Raw genomic sequence first — 20,153 nt, 5'->3', positions numbered from 1 at the left:
TATGACAAGAAACAGGACTGACGGGTGGACGGGTCAAAAGCATTATACATGTACTCTCCGTGCCTTCTTTCCATGGGGTATAAAAATGATAACAGTCCAGCCACAGGACCATAAAAAAATACAGTTGTACGAATTATGCACAATTAACATTTTTAATTATTTGTATTGTACTTACCACATATATCAAAATAACCAGAAAAATCCATATTCATCTAAGGTAATGTAACCATCACTTTGTACACGTATTAACCTAAATGAGACAAAAGTTAGGAATTAATTTTACATATATTTAGACAAATTTCTTTTTATGTTGTTATTTAACATAATGTTATGATCTACAAATATCCCCCCTAACCCCCTATCATATTACAAGAGTTTATGTGAGTTAATTTAACATACAAAAAAAATAGATATTTAACCCCTCTTTTGTGGTTATAAACATTGTGTTAAAATTTTTTGATTTCTTTTTACTTATATAAATACAAAAGTTATAATTCGAAAACAATCCAGACGATGTGATACCAATATACAACCATATTTTTTTTTTAATTTTTGCGGCTGTGTAAAAAAGAATGCAGTCAGTGGGGTTAAGAAAAGCATGAAATGTCAATAGACTCGAACTGGTCTTACCTGTTTAGCTTGCCAATATTTCATTATGTTTTAAATTATTGTCTTATTGGTCAATGTTTACAAACTCCTGATGTACAAAATTCCAATTAGGGTGTGTATTCGAAAGTTGATTTTGTGCATGTGTGTACATGGTGAAAATAGAAGAAAACTTACAGAGGCTTGAAATGGGGAAAATGGTCCTGATTTTATGTTTGGTGATGAAATAAAGTTTATTTGAGACTAATTTACTGATGTTAACTTATTCTACATTTCAAAGGAGTACATGTAACACTTCTTTGTGATGAAAATACAGGTAACCTTATAAGAGATGGTGAAATTGCGCCACTCTTTATCTTAGCTGTAACTAAAGCTAGGAACGTGGCCATAGTTTGATAAAATACAATATTGTCTTAAATGACTGCCATGCATAAATAGATTTCCAGAAGATTTTTGCTAATTGACTAGAAGTAAATCTTACAGTCATATGTCATGTATGTCAGATTCTAAAATAAATAAAATACAATGTCTAATTCAGGGCTCATGCTAGCAGGCGACATCAGCGTTAAGTCGCTTTCCAATCAATTCCTTTTGCCTAACCATCAAAAGTGAAATCTAGTCATGCTGTTGTCACCTGACCATTCTCTATTTAGTTGCTTTCATGGACCATTCTACATTTTCAATTTTAACAAGTCAATGAAACATAATTTTTTTTTATGATAATTAAAAGATTTGGACTTAAATTGTATACTCCAACTTGAATTGAACAATATAAAAAGAACATTATTTACATATATATAAACTCATCATACCGGTAGACACTTAATACTATAGTACTAGAGCACTTCTCTCTCAAATCTCCACTTCTCCCTATCTGTTTCAAAGAGAGTCACTTGCAATGTATCCCTATAATTCTGAAGCATGTGAGCCCTGTCTCCATGCCAGCTATTAAATTTTATCAGTGTGTTTAAATTTTATAGTTAAAAGATATCTAGTATGATTTACAATATGACAATGCCATCACAGACCAAAGGACATTGAATAATCAGGTAAATGTAAAGGTGAACAGCATACAACCATAAACAAGTAAACTTCTGTTCATCTTTCTATAGTTTCTAACAGTGTTCTCCCAAGGGCCTTTTAACTTCATGGTTATGTGATTTTACAATTTTTAATGTGATGCTATCTGAAGTGGTTTTCTTATAAATTCAAAATTATGCTATGGATGTGTTGCTATACATTTTAAAAACTAGATGGTTTTTCAATTTCCCCTTAATACCACGAAACAACTACATGCACTATACATACAAAAATATGCAAATTGCTCTGACTATGGTCATTGCAATTCATTTCCTTAATGACCACTCTACACCTACATGTACATTTTTGTACATTTGAATCTCCAGTACAGCCCTGTTTTATCAGACTCTAAATAAATCTTAATTTAAGGTCTTACAATGACAATGTTTCTCTCTCATGTTCCATAACTAAATAGCCAGCTATTTTTAATATATTAATTACGTGGTACGTGTACATGTACAAAAATGTATATGTATGATTACTATTGATACAAGTCTCCACTAGATCAAATATTGTAGCAGTTAGCAAATATAGGTGAACATGGTAAACAGCCTTCAATAATGAGCATTTATACACCTTTTTTTTCTTGGTTGAAATTTCAGGTATAAATTGCTGTTGTATACATGTATTAGTGAAATCCTTCATATAACAACAAAATTATTGGCCTAAATTATGTACAAAAAAATAAACAAATACATGATACATGGCACAGACACCATACAGAAATTGAGAATGTGGCTGGGTGAAACATCTAAGCCAGATCCTAACCATTCCTCTAACCATAGGTCAATGTTATACATAGAAACCACTTAAAATTTAAATCTGAGAAAATCTTGCTACTAAATTATCAATGCATGTACAAATATATATCAACAATATTTTCTCAACTGAGTGATGGTGCTAATCTGTAACATTTTAATTTGCATAAGGACAGTACTAGTCTATATGAAGCTGGGTGTGATTTAGATGTTAGTTACAAAAATGTAACTTGTTATAATTATTATTACTGATATCTATACATGTAAATCAACTATCAGTCATGTCAGTGTCACCAAATGAATATTACATGTACAAGAAAGCTGAGATGAATAAAATCGTTTAAAATCGAACACAATATAAGTAATAGCTAAGAATCTGCTATTAAATTCTCCATTTTTCCTTTCTTAAATTAAAGAAAATAATGATTTTCATATACATGTATGACAATATTTTACAGCTTTCTGAAAGGGATTTTTTTTTATTTAAGTAAGCACTTTCTACTGCTTTTTATGCTTCTTATAATGTAATATAAAGGGTAGAAAAAAGTTAATAATCAAACTTCAGAACTTGAGACCCTTGACCACCATACTGTGAAAAGTCAAGCTCCACCAATGAAACTTCAGGAAAAATTGAAAGTCTGTGTTAATACTTTTAAGAATACATTTTTCATGTTTTTCAAAATACATTAAGTTTTAAGTAGAAGTACAGATTAGTTATTTTTCAAATAATTTATTCATATTCATTGCCTTGTCATGCATATGTTCTGAATTACACTTGCACCTTAAGAAAGTTTCTTATTCAAATATTTAAAAAAAAATTATCAATGACAGTGGACAATACTTCATTTCATTCTTTTAATTTCAACAAGACTCCCAGTTGAATGCCATACTTTGACCTTCTTAGGCCAGAGAACACAGTTATTTTGTAGTGCATTTCTTATAGACAATAAATTCAAATTAAAAAAATCTGCACCTGCTCTTTCTCAAAATGATTTTTACAGTGTAGTGTACTAACAGTGAGACAAATAATATCAAAATTATAGAAACTTCTACCAGCTCTAACTCAAAATATTGAGAATTCTGTGTTAAGGGGGTGTAAAATTCAGTTTGACAGCTTCAGACGTGCATAAATTTGACCTTTTAGAACTGGACTAATTTACTTCTTAACATAAAGATTCAGCACCCAATTTTTTGGACATGTAATTACATCCCCCTACTTAATATTTCATGCATTTAATATCAAGAAATAAATTGGGAAAGTGTATCAAATAAAAAATGCAAGTTATACACTGTTTACACTAGGGACTATATTCGTAGACAACGAAAACCAAAGTACGATAACTGTTTCCTTGGAACACATGTATAATGGTTTACTTTTATAAATTGTTATTTGGACGGATAGTTGTCTCATTGGCACACACACCACATCTTCCTATATATCTATGTATAACAGTGTGTAGAAAAATATTCAATACACTACTTTGTGAATTCTGTCAGTGAATATTTCATCAGGGGGGGGGGGGGGCAATAGGGGTCTGTTAACAGGTTAACAACACCTAGATTTTGTCAAAAAAAGGTCACAAAAAATGCCAAAATGCTGACAACATATAACGAACAACTTGATCTCAAATGACAGTTACCAGCACCTTGAAAAGGGCCATAACAGGTTAACACAAAAAGGTATATTTCCCCCACCCCCTCATTTCATATATTTTTTTTAAAATAGAAAGATCAGAAATATACTTTTGTGTGAATACAAGGGATTTTCAAGTCAGAAAGAGGTGGTTATGTTTCAAACATTTATTAGCACGGAATTCACTGCCAAGTTATCAATTTTAATGTTTGTTATGATGGAGTGCGGAAACTGAAAGAAGCCTCTAGGCTCTTACTCTGCAAATTGCAATATATCTATACATTTTTACATTTATAAATGATATTATAAGGCCGCTGGCAATATAAGATAGTTTTTATTAGAAAAATCTACTTACGGGTGTCTAGAATTTCCGATGTAATTTACAGGTCGTAGTTTGTTCGGCTTCAGCATCTAAAATGGCGCCTACGATAGCGTGCCTCAATCGATACTCCTCTGGGGTCACCTTAAACTACGTAGCGATTGCAAGAGTCTTCCGAATAATTTGTGCACTGCGAGATTGATTGGCAATTTTCGTTATTTAATAGATTTTTCCTGCCTCAAATTTACCCAAAATGAAATTTATATATGGAAAACATAAAGAAAATAAGTGATAATTCTTTTCTTTTCATTTCCAATATTAAAAAAAAAATACATCAAAATTTAATTAAACATCTTACGCGTTTTCAAGTCACTATGATCATCCCGACATCCCGTATTTTTTTAAGAACATCTGTAATTCTTTAATTTATAACTGAGAAGTCCAGTTGACAAATTTTTCACCACAGCACCAGTCAGTATAAATTGCACAAATGTATTTGAAATCACTTATAAAGTTTCACATGCTTTAATATTCAATAAATAAATAATACTTCGGCAATCTGTTGATTTTTAACTCAAGTCGTAGCGGTTTGTGTAGTAGTTTGACTTTGAGCTACTTATTTTTTTTAATATCAAAAATATTAATTAATTAAATAGGAAGAAGCAAGAATTAAAGTTGATTATTTTTTCTATTTAATTAAGGGGACATGGTACACTTTCAGTTAACATAAACCGTCTTCTTTCTAATTTTTATTTTATTCTTAAAAGGGGAGCAACCCCTGATAATCACTGGGAAAGTTTCACCCGTTTTTTATCCAAATTTATAAAATCTGAACATGCCTTGACACGGTCTGACAACATCTTAACGTAATTTTCTATCCGTAGTCTGTTTTGGTCTGACACGCTCTTAACGGATCTAAACAAGCCGCTAGACGATTCAGTCTTTTCCGTCTTGACATGCCTTAACGAACTGATTTACCTGGTGAGGCTATCGATCTGAACGACGACTGGACGACCTTAAATATCTTGACGAATTTCTCTAGCGGTAAATCCAGTCAATCAAGATGCGATCAGACCAAAATGACCGTTTCAGACTGAAATCGTGCTACTAGTGTATTAATCTCATCACTTCATTTACACCATGGACTATCATGCAAGCTCCATGGAAAATATGGTTCTTGATTTGTTTCACATGTGTTGATAAAGTAAGTAAATAACGTACGAAAGCTCAAATACTGGTCCTTAAATTTTTTTTTTCTTGAAGATGTAAAAAGATTGCCTGTAACATAACTCTAGTACACTTCCTTTTCAAACCGTTTAGTTACCGTTTACCTGGTTACCGTGGTTACTAATACTACAGGGAGAGATAAATCTGTACAATCAGCTAAATAGTTATCAATGGTACCAGGATTATAATTTAATACGCCAGACGCGCGTTTCGTCTACATAAGACTCATCAGTGACGCTCAGATCAAAACAATTAAAAAGCCAAACAAATACAAAGTTGAAGAGCATTGAGGACCCAAAATTCCAAAAAGTTGTGCCAAATACGGCTAAGGTAATCTACTCCTGGGCGTAAGAAAATCCTTAGATTTTCGAAAAATTCAAAGTTTTGTAAACAGAAAATTTATAAAAATGACAATATAATTGATATTCCTGTCAACACCGAAGTGCTGACTACTGGGCTGGTGATACCCTCGGGGACGAAACGTCCACCAGCAGTGGCATCGACCCTAAACGTTTTAATGAAGTTGTATTGTTAAGGAAATATTAGGCTTTCGAATTATCAAAAATAGTGTTTGTTAAGCAGCTTTAAATCAAGTATTTCTGAGGAAATCATTGGTTTTTATAGTTTTGTAAAAGGGTCAAAGTGAATATTAAGTAAGCTCTTGATGAACATTAAACGTGCCAAATTGTGTTGAGTGAATATGTTGGGTACCACCTTAATATTAACAAAAGGGTGTTTGGTATGTGTGATTGAGGGAACAAATCAAATGAGAAAAAAACTAAGAACCTGATTTATTTATTATAATGCAATAATGAACGAATAACTTATAAGGTATACAACAAGAAGCGACAACCACTGATTTACATGCTCCAGACTGAACAGCCACATGCAGAATATGACGGGATTGAACTAGATCTTGTTACTAAATACCTTACACGGACTGTATTCTCAAAAGACTTAATTACACGACAGTCATCAATTAGCAAAAGCTATATTGAATAAAAAGCTTTAATAGACCAAAATCATCATAACAAGCATGCAAGCTTGATATGTAATATACAAAAAAGGTGAAACAAATACTATTACAAATGTATTACAGACAGTAAATGACTACAACCACTGACACACAGGGCCGTGGTTTGGAAGTGCCCATTCAGAATGTCAGGGGTTTGACCAACCAAACCCTCCACTGACCCTTTTCAGTGGTGAAAGAAGACGCAATAAGATCAAATTAAAAGAAAAATAAATTGTACTAGGATTTTTTTCGGGTGAAAATAGGGATGTTAATTTCAAGGGTAAAAATAGTGTTGTGTTGGATATGTAAAAGGGAAGGCAATGCCAGCTCGCTCATATAAGCTTTGTATCTTTTTTTCAATTATGACTGCTTGGTACATACTTATGTAATTTTGTTGCAATGCAGTCTTTCAGTACGTTAAATTATTTATATTTGTTTATGAGTAGATACATTTACGTGTCATATGCACTAGATGATTAATTTCATTACCTTATTAAGGGTAGTCAAGATGCTTTTATCCATCTTCAAATGTAATGCATATCCAAAAAAAATTACATAGAATTTCGCTTGAGCCGGTTCTAGGGACTGTCTGACACTTTTAATGAGGTAAGACGTCTTTTGTGCGGTATTACAGGCCTTATTTTGACTTTGAGAAGAAAACAGCTGTACCCTTGCCTTTGTGTGTGTTAGTTTATGCTGTAAATGTACTGAGTTTGTTCCATATTATTTGCTTCTCTATCATTTCAGTTCACTCATTAGGAGTATAGTATACTGACGAATGAAATAACATACGTGGAAATGTGAAAGCCTGATTCGAGGTCTGAGTTTCGGTCCTGATTATTGTTGATATTATTTGTTGTATTTGTGATTTATCTGTATAGTATTTAATGGACTATTTCATCTCGATTTTTGTCTTTTATTTCGGTGAGACGTTCCATTTTGGTCTAAGATTTTCGTTTGAAATATTTAATGCTCTTACCTAATATAAGAACACGCCATGCTTGTGAAAAGAGAGGCGAAGAATACCAAAGGGACATGCAAACTCATTAGCCGACAAAAATGATATCGTCATGGCTAAAGTAGAAAATACGAACAGACAATCGACAGTACAAACCCAAAGCATAGAAAAACCGAAAACTGAACAAATTGAAAACCAACAACAAATAGGGTGATCTCCGGTAATCCATATTGGTAAGCAGATCAACATGTAACACCTGCCGTGTCGCTAACGTTAGAATACACCTTGTGAAAAGTCTCATTCTATAGGCCACCTTAGAGTTAAGGAGCAGGATATGTTATAGATAATGCATATTTTACGGTTTTTCTTGTCGTAGAACACACCGAGGGGTGTCAGGATTGATCAAATGAAAGACCGACCGGAGGGAGGTCTTTCTTTGAACAATCCTGACACCCCGAGGTGTGTTCTACGACAAGAAAAACCTTAAAATATGCATTATCTGACTTATATACCGTCAAAAAATATTAATTTTATAAAGATTATTAAAAATTTAGTATCCTTTTTTACCGACAACACTAAAGTGGGATATTCCTTTCTAATGCGTTCAGGTTTTAATACGCCCTGCGGCTCATTTAAAATTTGAAATAAAACTCACTAAATAATTTAGATATAAACCTTTTAAAAATTGTTATCAATACATAATTAAAAATATTACTGTAACTGCATGAAGTAAGACACAAATGTATTGTTACCATCCGATAACGGTGTATGACAAATACAAGACACTTTGTAAGTTATTTATTGTACCACTTAGCTTATGGAAAAGGGGGAGGGGTGTGTTTTTTTTCTATTTGTTATGTTGTTTTCATCGCGGAACAGGTGTTATTTATTTAACCATTTTTTTTTAATCGAATGAAAAATTCAGAAATATTGTCTTTTGAATAGCAACACATTTTATTAAAAGATAATCAGGATACAATTATATACCCTCCGCACCCGACCCTTTCGTTAATTACGTTAAAGTTATTCAATAGAATATAAGATTATTTTATTAGTTGATCATTTGATAGAGTAAAAGGTATACATAAATTTTAAAAAGATAAGAACTGACACGAAGACGAATATAAATACATGAAGGTTACAGTATGATTTCCTATTCAGTGTGTATCGTTCTGAACATGCATGAAATATTTGCCACTGGACGTTAAGCAAGCAACCAAAAATCAGTCAACCTATTCAGTTTGACTCAATAAGATTTTCAAAATCTTACACACGAATATGTTAAATCTGGATTTATTTCTGAAAGTCTACATTAAAATTAATCTGACATATATGATAATGTTTCTTTATTATAGCGATAAATCAACAAAACTTCACGTTATTTGTTTCTGAAATTGAATTGCGGGACTATATATATAATGACGGTTTCTTTTACATCTATCATCGGTTGAACTTTTGAAAATAAATGTCCAAATCGGCAACAAAACACTATAAGACGAATAAAATTTTGAAGTAAATATAGATTGCATGTTTATCAAGGAAAATAATGACCTCACACAGGTCATTATGTTATGCCTTGGAGCATATACCATTGAAACATAGTATCGTCCGGGTTGATTCTGAAAAAAAATGACCTGACGTTCTGAAAGAAAATAACTCCATATAGGTATATAAAAGTTAAGACACTTTGAACATATATGTTGTTATCTTTAAAACGGATATTCCGTAACGGACATACATATATTTGATAAACTGTGTTTATCAGGTTATGTTATTGTCTTACCTTTGACATCAAGCTGTACTATGCTGCTCCTTGCAGTTACAGTTTCCAAATTTGTTTCACATGTGTAATTTCCTTTATTTACACGAGATATTTTTTTGATTTTCAGTATAAGCTGATTAACTCCTTTCAGTTGATTTCCATTTTTTCGCCAAGTTACGGCTATTCCACCAAAAACTTCACATTCTATTGTAAATGAATCATTTGCCTTTTTTTCTAATTTACGGTAACCCTTGTATCCTTTAATTGTAGCTGCTGTAATCGATATGTAAAGTTAAGTTTTAAGTAAATTATACGCAAGTGATCAGCAAGTATGGTATAATTCGACCCGGTCAGAAATAACATACAGAAAACAGAAATACAGGTTTAAAACAATTTTTCCAATCATAGCTATGTCCATGTTAATAAGTATAACAGTTGGGTTATGTGTGTATCAAATTCAAACTTAAGGACTTGGGATCAATGTATAACTATTTGAGAAATTTTGCTTGAATGATAAAACAAATATGTGAAATTAAAAAAAAAAGATCAGTATTGCCTGTTTTGTACTACCAAACTTTCGGGAACAATCACTTTCTAATGAATACCCATGAAATATACTTAGTATTCAGTTAGTCGAAACAAATCAGGATAAGTAAAAGTTTTGACTGTTACATGTCCGTTCTATCTTTTCATGCGATACTGGAAAACTAAGTATAAGTATAATTATAATTATTTTTCCGGTTTAAATTCCTTGTATAAGAAAGATATAACACTCATTAACGATAATTCATTCAAGTCGTTCTACGCGTTCAAACAGAGTACATGTAATAGTCAAAACCATATATTAGACTATTGACAAAATGAATGCTAAGTATAATTCATTGGTGTACGATATCATAAAGATTGGTGGTCTTCAACTTCGAATTAAATTATTTATTTGAAAAAATGAGGTTTAAAATGATCTTCTTTATTTGATAAGGTAACTGTCGTTGTCAGAATATATGTTTTTTTTAACTGAGTTAAAACAACCTAAAAAAGGAAAAAAATGTAAATCGTAAAAAGACCAACTACAGTACAACACAACAACGAAATCTAAGAAGCAACAGAAAATCAACCAACAATATTACAGCGGATTCCATTGAGTATGTAGCCAAAGGTAAATCTTTGGTTAGCTTGCTTGTTAGCTGAACCTTGAAGTCATTGTCAGGTTAGATAAACTACCCTACTTAATAGAATACACCGACAGAAAACCAATCTATCTGTATGTTGGACAATGCTACTTCGAAAGGAGGGTAATATACCTGACATAGTAATGCCTTCATGGTTCAGCTAACAAGCAAGCTAACCAAAGATATTACCTTCGGCTTCACACTCAATGGATTCCGTTGTATCTTGGATTGATCTCAGTTGCGCCCTATATTTAGTTTTTTTCTTCTTAACAATAACAGTTTGAAGTTGTTTTCAATCAAAACGTTTTAAAATTGCCAGACGCCATAATTGTGTTATGAATTACTTTACTGTTGCTGGTTTAATTACGATGTGACAAAACAGTGATTATCCTTGATTAACTGTTTTGTTTTTTATTTTTTTAGCATGGAGTGGTTTAGTCCAAATAATTATGACGTCTTTGATGAATTTCTTTTTCTTTGACGCCCGTCGATTTACGGACTGAAAGAAAAAAAAACCATAATAGCCTTTTAAGATGTCATAATTATTTGGACTAGGAGTGGTTAAATTCAAATCCTTTGATAATATGAAAAAATGTAATATAACAAATAAATAAAGATTGAATATCTGCAATATGTATATTCAACGATGTGATATTGAAAAAAATAAGAAATATGCTTTTTGTCCAGAAACGCTGATTGTAAATAATAATCGGATGGTAAATGTTCACACATTATTATTCACCTCACAAAGATTAAGCAATAATATTAAATCAAGACTTACAAATCACTTTCAGCACCGTTAAACTTGAATGGTTTCCATATGTATTTTGGACATAGAGTGTATAATTTCCTGCATCCTTCAGTTCGACATTTCTGATTGTTAGGAATGGATTACGTAGTTCTCCAATTGTGTGACGATGACTTTTATTTATATATGTTCTCCACTGTGTCCAATTTATTGTAGAACCCGGTGGAACATTTCTTACACTTACTTCAATCGTCACGTCACCTCCTAATATAATGACATAGCATTTCTGACTGATACTAACTACTGGAGGATCTGTAAAAGGTATATACTATAAACTGGTCTACGGACATAATTTTATATCAATCTCAAACATCGAAACAAAGTAGACTAGCCAATTCCTGCCTTCGTATAACTAAAACAAATAAAGGAACAAATACTGTAAGTCGTATCTAAAAATAACGTGTGTGCACATTTTTCCTATATATAAAATCCCACGATCTCATAAAATTTTAGTAACTCAAGAGAAAGAGGACAACCATGTTGTATGGTCTTTCGTATAATAGTAAAGAGTAATGCAACTGTATGGCAACTCTGGTGTCTTGCTTTTCTAAATGCTATGAAATGAATGTAATTTGTTAAAGGCGTAAAATCACAATTGAACTAGATCATATTTATTAGTTATTAGTATTCAATAATTTTATGAGTAATGTTGTTTGTTTTTTGTTGTTTGTCGTTTTTAAGCTACATATCACTTTGGCATCTTTTGTCTGTATCTTGATCATAATCTGTCTAATCTAGGGGCATACGTCTTACAATACTTTAGACTTTAACAGAATGGTACAAGAATGCAATGACATGACTGATGCTTGGACAAAGATCTCAATGGGACAGTTCCCTACTCGACAGTCTTCGATACTAGTTATCAAAGGTACCAGGATTATAATTTTGTACGCCAGACGCGCGTTTGTCTACATAAGACTCATCAGTGACCCTAATATCAAAAAAGCTCAAAATCCAAACAAGTGCAAAGTTGAAGAGTATTGTTTATTAATTTTTTGCAGAGAGAACGATTAAATTTTCAATGAAAACTACAAGATTAATGTGTTATATTGAACGCTTTTCTTTTAATACCAGTTGCACATACACGTGGAAGAAATGGGAGAACTTAAAGAACCTTCCAACAATTTACAAATAATGGCTCAACAGTATTCTAATTCAATAATGATACCCAATATGGATGCGTATAGAATGAGGATATTGTAAGCTGAAGACTTTGTCGTAAGATAGTAATGCATTAGTTTAAAAATTTGATTTACATTATGTAAGATTATGTTTCACAACTCACGAGTTCATATGACTTTAAACAAACGTTAATCCAACTATTAACCCCCTGTTTCGGTCAGTGTTTTTAAGAACAATGTATAATCACTTGTTTCCAGAGCGTTCACAAATTGAGTGAACGTGTAGCTTATTTCGATGCTTGTAGATAAAAATTTCGGTCAATCATCTTTATGTTTATCAAGTTTAAGTGTGCATTACCTTTTAATTAAACTAGATTTATATTTAAAAGTGCATAGGGGTTAAAGAATTTGTAAAATCGCAACAGAAGTGAAATTGCATATATAAAGCACATGCTACTATATTGTAAATGGTACGCATATATCAGAGATTTTTGAATTCACCTTGTTCAAATTATTAAAGAATTGTTTATATGCAAGAAGTATTCTATTGCAAGCAAGGGATTATATCAAACTGGAAATCAACATAAAGATTAGAAAACCTCCATTTCTTTTTATCGCCTAATTTCATGATGTTAGTTAATTTATTTTTTTAGTTTCATATAACTATATGTCTTTTCTTTTAGTTGATTTTTTCATATTCAACCTATTTATTATAAATTAAAGACAAATTGTGCATTATAACTTACCTTAATAAATAAATTGCAAACACTTGATAGTATGTCTTAACCTTTTCATGTTATGTAAACATGAAAACGTAGGAACTAACCTTACTCCATGCATGCATGGACGAAGGCAACTAACACTAACTTAGTCACTGCTTGCATGGACTTATACAACAGACTTAGCCCATGCATGCAAGGACGACGGCAATTAATGTTTACTTCGGCCATGCAGCATTGACTAACACAACAGACTTAGTTATTGCATGCATGAGCTAAATAAATGCAACAGTAGTATACCGATGTTAAAAACTAATTAATCTATAGACAAAAACAAATCCGGGTCATAAACCAAAACCGAGGGAAACTAACTTTACATAGACATTGGCAATCATTTAATTATGCAAGCAGACTTAGACAATGCAAGCATGAACTAAGTAAATGTTAGTTGCCTTCGTCCATACATGCATGGAGTAAGCTTAGTACTTAAGTGTTCAAATTTTAACAGGCCTTTATCAACTAATCTTTACTTACATCCAATCATCAGCTGCGTTGCTAGGAAATTTCCACCATTTTTGTTTGCACCATAACACCTATATTCACCAGAATCACTTTCGGTTACTCTATATATGTTAAGATTTAGGCTTTGAATTGATCCAACGTGATATTTCTGTTCATCTGAACCTGATAAGTTTTTATCGAGTCCATTGTTGAACTTTGTCCACCAACCTGTTGTGGTCTTTGGTATTGTTTGACCAAACGTACACTTCAAAAGAACATCAGCTCCAACCGCTGCAATATCGTGGCTACTTGGCAGATATATCATCGGTAATCTAATATCTTAAAAGAAACGAAGTCATGCACAAATACAAATGTAGGGTGAACAAATTTCATAAAATTACAAACACAAATAGTCTGTTTATAAGTTTCTGTAAATCCTATACTAAGCGATCCCTTTGTTGTTGTCTCTCCTATGATGGACATTGGTTTTAATTTACAACAGCGAGATAGCATAAAGTGCAAATTTACCTTTTTGTTATGATTTCAAATATGTTTACTAAATACATTTGTAAGACTCAGATCGACGTCCAGTCTCTAATCGACGTCCGTTCCTCTAATCGACGTCCGTTTCTCAAAAATCTGACAGTCACATTCTCAAATCGATGTCCAATATTTGATCCTCTAATCGACGTCCAATATTTTGGTCCTCTAATCGTCGTCCAATTTTTTTATCCTCTAATCGACATCCAACGTGGCTTTATGTATTGCCAAAACGACGTCCAATAGATTGTAGTCTTCTCTAATTAGTGTTTAATATTTATAACTAATGAAATAACAAATGACTGCACTTTCACTAATACATGTACATGCATAGGACATTGATTGATTTTGAAATTTTCTAATACGAAATAAACGATGCATGATGTTCTGATTTGTATGTATTTTGTAAAACAGTAATACACACTTTCCGTAGCGATTTTCTTCAATATCAAATAGGTAACTTGCATAATGATATTTATCTTGATAGAAACTAATCCAGTCGATTTTCATTGACGAATTTCATTCATATTCATATTGACAAATGACATGTGAGTATACTCAATGAAGACCCAACGACAAAGAAACAAAACGACATATAGAGGGCAACAATCAGTCTTCAACAATGGACAAAATAAAGAAGTAAAGCCAACTGTTTTGAGAGGATTGTAAGATATTTTTCAACAAATTGATAGTTTTACACATGCAGTGAAGCATATACAAAATAAATTGGCATTATTCCTTTATGTTGTGCTGTTACACAACTGTTCCAAATTTTTACGTGCTCAAAACATGCCAAATATTTTATGTGCCTGTTGTCCAGTAGTTGTCGTTGGTTTATGTCTGCAATATCAGTTTTTTTGGAAATGTTTTGTTACAAGCAAGACCAGTAGTTTTCAGTTGCCTACATATCATCAATAAACCGTATTGTCTACAATTTTAAAAAAAAATGCAGAAAAAATGACAACTAACAGCATTTGTAATCTCATCAATATGACTATTCAAATGAGAAAAAGTGGTGTTGTGATGAAAATAGTTTACCTGTTTTATTTTATCATAACTTAAAATTATCAAGGTAAAATATTGTTGTGCTAACTAGTTTAGTTTAATAACTGAACAGTTGTCTTTCAATTTTGTTTTAAGCTACCTTTCTATGGAAATTTATACTATCTATAATCAATAACGGACAGGTTGTGGTTAGCAAACTCGGATATATTCCGATCAGTAGTTGTAGTAATAATATAAGGGCCGTCATTAAACGTTTAAGCAATAAGGGTTATGTATTCTACATACACTCATAGGAATAAAACATTTGGTATCGTCCAAAGTACATTGTATGGCCCAATACTATATAAACTGATGCGCCGTCAGAAAAAAGTGTCGCTTAATGGATAGTCAGGCGTCTTGAAGAAGCAAGAAGGTAGTTATTTCATTTATAAAAGATTAAATAGATTCTGAATAAGAATCTATCTGCATACCTAAATAAGAATACAGGAGGTTATTATAAGTGGAACATACGCATCGGGTAAACGGTGCATTGGCAACTGTGCGGTTATAGTAATCAGGTAAACCAGCGCACAAATAAATCATAGATCAGAGAGTGCACTGGTAAAGAAGTTCACCCGCGGAACAGGCCATAAAGGGCTCAGAAATAGCAGCGAATATGTAGAATACAGCAAAGTTTTGGATAGTGCACAGGTTATCACTGATTTACTGCTTGTCATACAAGGTGTGTGCACAGACAGCAACACGTCCCAAGCATTGCTAGTGAGTGATACAGGCCAAAATACCCTGTTCAAAGATAAAAAAGCTAAGAAACGGTGTATCTTCCAATATCCAGGGGGAAACTCTGGTACGATACCCATAAATTACTACACCGAGTACGTGACAGTATAACTGCTAATGAGACAACTCTTCACAAAACGACACAGAAATTAACAACTATAGGTCACATGACAGTTGTCTATTACGAGCAAAGCCATTACCGCATAATCAGTTATAAAATGACCGAAATGACAAACGCTCAACAAATCAAACGAGAAAACTTACGGCATAACTGTTGTACAAAAACATGTACATAAAAATCATATAATATGTAACAAACCAAAAACGACAACCACTAAAATAGGTTCCTGACACAAAATGTGACAGGGTTAAATATGGTAGCAGGATACCAAACCTCTCCTTATCTGCGACAAAGGTGTAACAGTTCACATATGAACGAACTACCAAAATCAGTTGAAAAAGGCTTAACCAATCGGATGGATACGAATAGAAATACATATCTAACAAAAACATCTAAGCCTTTTTTAAGATTTCTGTACAATATAACGAATTACTGACTGGTTATATTGGCCGACACGACCACAGTTCGAGACAAAGTAATAATGTATTAGAGGTGAAATCCCGTTAGAAAACGTAATTCAGATTATCGTCTTCCTTGTAAATCAACCAAATGCTGAAATCATTTTCCATTTAGTGTTAGAATATTTGAATCGCTCTCTGTTTTAAGGAAACATGTTCGTTATTAGAGCGAACGAGTTCCTTAACTTTTATGCTGGATGTCGATCGGTCAAGCTCTTGATTGGCGATTAAGAATGAAGTTTTACTGTATTAACATGTCACTTGTTTTAAAAGAAATTTAGTTTGGTAATTTCGGAGCTAACTCGCATGTTGTAATATTTTGTTAATTGTTAGGACATAAAACAAAAACATAGTAATATCAGTCGGAAACCATTGGACACCGAATTACAAATTAACAGCTCAAATATGATTTCAAATGAAACAAAAAAACATTCGTTTATTTATCATTGTACCTATGTTTTTTTTTTGTATTAAATATTAAAAGTTTACTAACTAATAGTTTACACAATATACTTGTAGCAGTAAGCATTTCGTCTTATTAGCATCTTTCGTTTTTCGTTCAGTTCTTTATGCAACTGACTATAAATATTTTTATTAAGTAACAGAGCATTTTTTTTTGACAGATACGTAAGCACTTGCAATCCTATTTAGGAATGTGGATAAATAATGCAATTCGTTATAGAATATTCTGTATATTTGCGAATACTATATAAGGAATACGTGACAAATGTGAGGACTCGTCAATTTAAAAGATTCTTTTTTTGTATTTCTAATTAGTTACAATTTAATTCCTTTTTTTGTGGTAAAATAAAGTCACATTATATATACTTTGGATAATTGTTTTAACGTTAATTGCTTTACCTTTCACAACTAAATAAAAATCCACATGTTGCCATTGGTTATGATAATATGTACATCTGTATATACCATCATCATTCCTATCAACATTCAATAGCGTAAGTACTTCTGACTTAGCGTTAGAGTAATAACTGTTATCGTAGATTCCACGACCATTGTGCTCCCATCTGTAATGAGTTCCAGTATGTCCACAGTATATACGCTTTTCTGTGCGTACGTCTGCTATATCTAGATAATAAACAATATAAAATAATACTGTATTCTTACAATTGCATAACACTTTCCATTAAGTTCAAATAAACTGAAGTGTGCAGAATATCATACACTTACAAGTATAAAAAAATCATAAAAATCATAAAATTGCCGCTATTCCGCACTCTGACAGGGATCTCTTCTTCGCTGGTAATTAACAGAAAAACACGACATGTTGCATTATGTAAGATAGAGCTTGAAACACATTTGGACATATGGACGCACAGGCAGATAAATAGATAAACAGGTTGCTTCTCTGCAAAGTGTGTTTTTTAACAAATAGCTTGTGACGATATAATATCGCGCAAAATACATGAGATGTTTCTCGTACATTGAAGACGCACGTCCACACATCGCTTAATTATAAGAGGTTTCTCAACATCTTACGAACGGACGAAACTCTACGAACGTATCGTTATGGAGCAGTAATTTTGTTATAATAAAATCAATAATAAATGTCTACCGATACTGCAGTGTGTTTAAAAGACAACAGTTCACAGCTCAATATCCTTTTTTGCAACCTTGCATTTCATTTGTGTCATCAAACATCCGTGTTCCAATTTATTTTCTGTTGTTGACTGTTTCATTTTCTTACGTTGAGTTCCGTTAGTTGACATGTCGTAAATTATGCGTTCGATTTATCTCCCTTATCCATTTAAAAAGATTTTTGTTTATAATGACTGTCCTTGATTAAAAAAATTCAACACATCTAGTTTGCAATTGGTTGATTGATTGTTTGGTGTGCAACGTTCAGGGGCAAATATTTCATTCATTTCATTGCGAAATTAGCGTTTGGTAAAAGATTGATAAGTGATCGAGATAACACAACTTTAATATATTTCATATATTCATACGTCTCTTCTATGGGTCCAATCGGTTTGAGTTACTATGAGTTTCATTATTTGGTATCGGAGAGTATCTTGAATAGATAAGTCGTACGATAGGTTTTTGAATTCTAATATTTGTTGGGAATCAGTTAAAGAAATTCAAAGGTGCAATCTATCGTTAGAAATAGAAATTTGTGCTACAGCCCTAACACAACTGGTTGTCACATAGTTATCAAAATATATATTTTTATATATGACACCCCTAACTAAAAAGAAAAATTGGAAGTATGAAAATAGAGGAAATATGCACAGTATGCCATAGAAGCTTAACGGAAACAATAAACAAACAAAAAATATGTATATACTCATAATTATACTACAGAGGAAACAAACACATACATGTAGAATAAGAAAGGCCATGATAACAAAAATTAACACAATATATAAGTTAAAATATGTATTTCAATGTGTTCCTTTATTTTTCTTATTAAGTCTATCAATGTATAACAATATATCAATAAGAAGAGATCAGTTGGATTTTAGTGGTTGGGGCAAAGAAGTTTTCCCGGAACTTATTGGGATGTTTTCTTTTCAAATCTAAATCGAAAGGCGTTCAATTCTAGATTTATTTTACCTCGTGTCCACGAAAGAATTTCTACCGTTAATCAGCTTCTAGCTAAGATAAAAAAAAAAATATCCTATACCTTTCGATCCATATACATGAATCTATATTTACTTTTTTTCACATATACTAAATAGTGATGTTGTCATCATGTTTATTAAAATTTCTTGTACAATTACTGTCCTTTGATTAAAAGTATTCTTCACTTCAGTTAATAGATCAATACGACTTTCAACTGTGTTGATTGAACAGTAAATTGTTTATTATATATTATATAATATCAAATAAATGTAATATGTATTTGATTCAAAATGGTTTTGAAAAATCAAGCATGCATATTTTACACGTAAAATACATTTCAAAGGGAAGAAGAGCACAGCCGATAATCCAAAATTATAAGATAAATTACTGCTCCCTCTTTTCTCGTTACGGCAAGTTACGTCCAGTTAGGGCGATTTTCGTTCGGTCGTAAGATGTTGAGAAACCTCTAATGACCGACTCCCAATGTGTAAGTTTGTACATAAAACGAAACGTTAATTTATTTATTAAAATAATTACTTCCTCTTTTTTAAGTATTAATGGAGATTTGCTAAAGTCGGCTAAACATTAAAAGTAAAGAATTAAAAAAAACTCTGACAGTTTTGTTGCACGTTGCGGGAGACATGGAAATACCGGGCGTTTGTCCGTCTTTGTGTCTGTCCGACTGGTCTTGCAGACGCTCTCACGGGTAAAATTCTTGCCAGATGTTTTTTTTTTATCAAACCTAAACTATATTGAAGTCAGCAATATGTTGGACAAGTGCTAAACTGGTGGACGATCTGTCTTTTTAAAAGGGTTAAGTCCCGTTAGTTTTAAATATTGAATTAATTGAAAATGGCCTCGTTTACCCTTCGAAAAAGTAATGTATTTAATCATTGTCAATGGACCTTGGATAGATAAAAATTAAGCAACGCGGAGGACATAACTCTTGTCTTTTATTGAAATTGAAAATAACGATACATTTTTATAACTGATAAT

The 20,153-nt window shown here is 32.2% G+C and overlaps 1 protein-coding gene across 1 annotated transcript in view; it reads right to left on the bottom strand.

The window, feature by feature from the left end:
* Window positions 1-18,304, bottom strand: part of LOC134684635 (hemicentin-1-like) — a 39,908-nt gene extending 21,604 nt beyond the window's left edge. The window contains exons 1-5 of the mRNA XM_063543937.1: window positions 18,283-18,304; window positions 17,439-17,663; window positions 13,710-14,015; window positions 11,309-11,587; window positions 9,380-9,631 (exon numbers count right to left, since the gene is read on the bottom strand). Coding sequence (XP_063400007.1) covers window positions 9,380-9,631; window positions 11,309-11,587; window positions 13,710-14,015; window positions 17,439-17,663; window positions 18,283-18,304 — 1,084 coding nt within the window. The remainder of the gene's footprint in view (window positions 1-9,379; window positions 9,632-11,308; window positions 11,588-13,709; window positions 14,016-17,438; window positions 17,664-18,282) is intronic.
* Window positions 18,305-20,153: the final 1,849 nt, after the last annotated feature.

Source organism: Mytilus trossulus, chromosome 9 (assembly GCF_036588685.1).
Source record: "Mytilus trossulus isolate FHL-02 chromosome 9, PNRI_Mtr1.1.1.hap1, whole genome shotgun sequence".
In the NCBI taxonomy this organism is placed as follows: domain Eukaryota; kingdom Metazoa; phylum Mollusca; class Bivalvia; order Mytilida; family Mytilidae; genus Mytilus; species Mytilus trossulus.
Note: the sequence above shows the minus strand (reverse complement) of the source record. Positions and strands in the feature narration are given on the sequence as shown.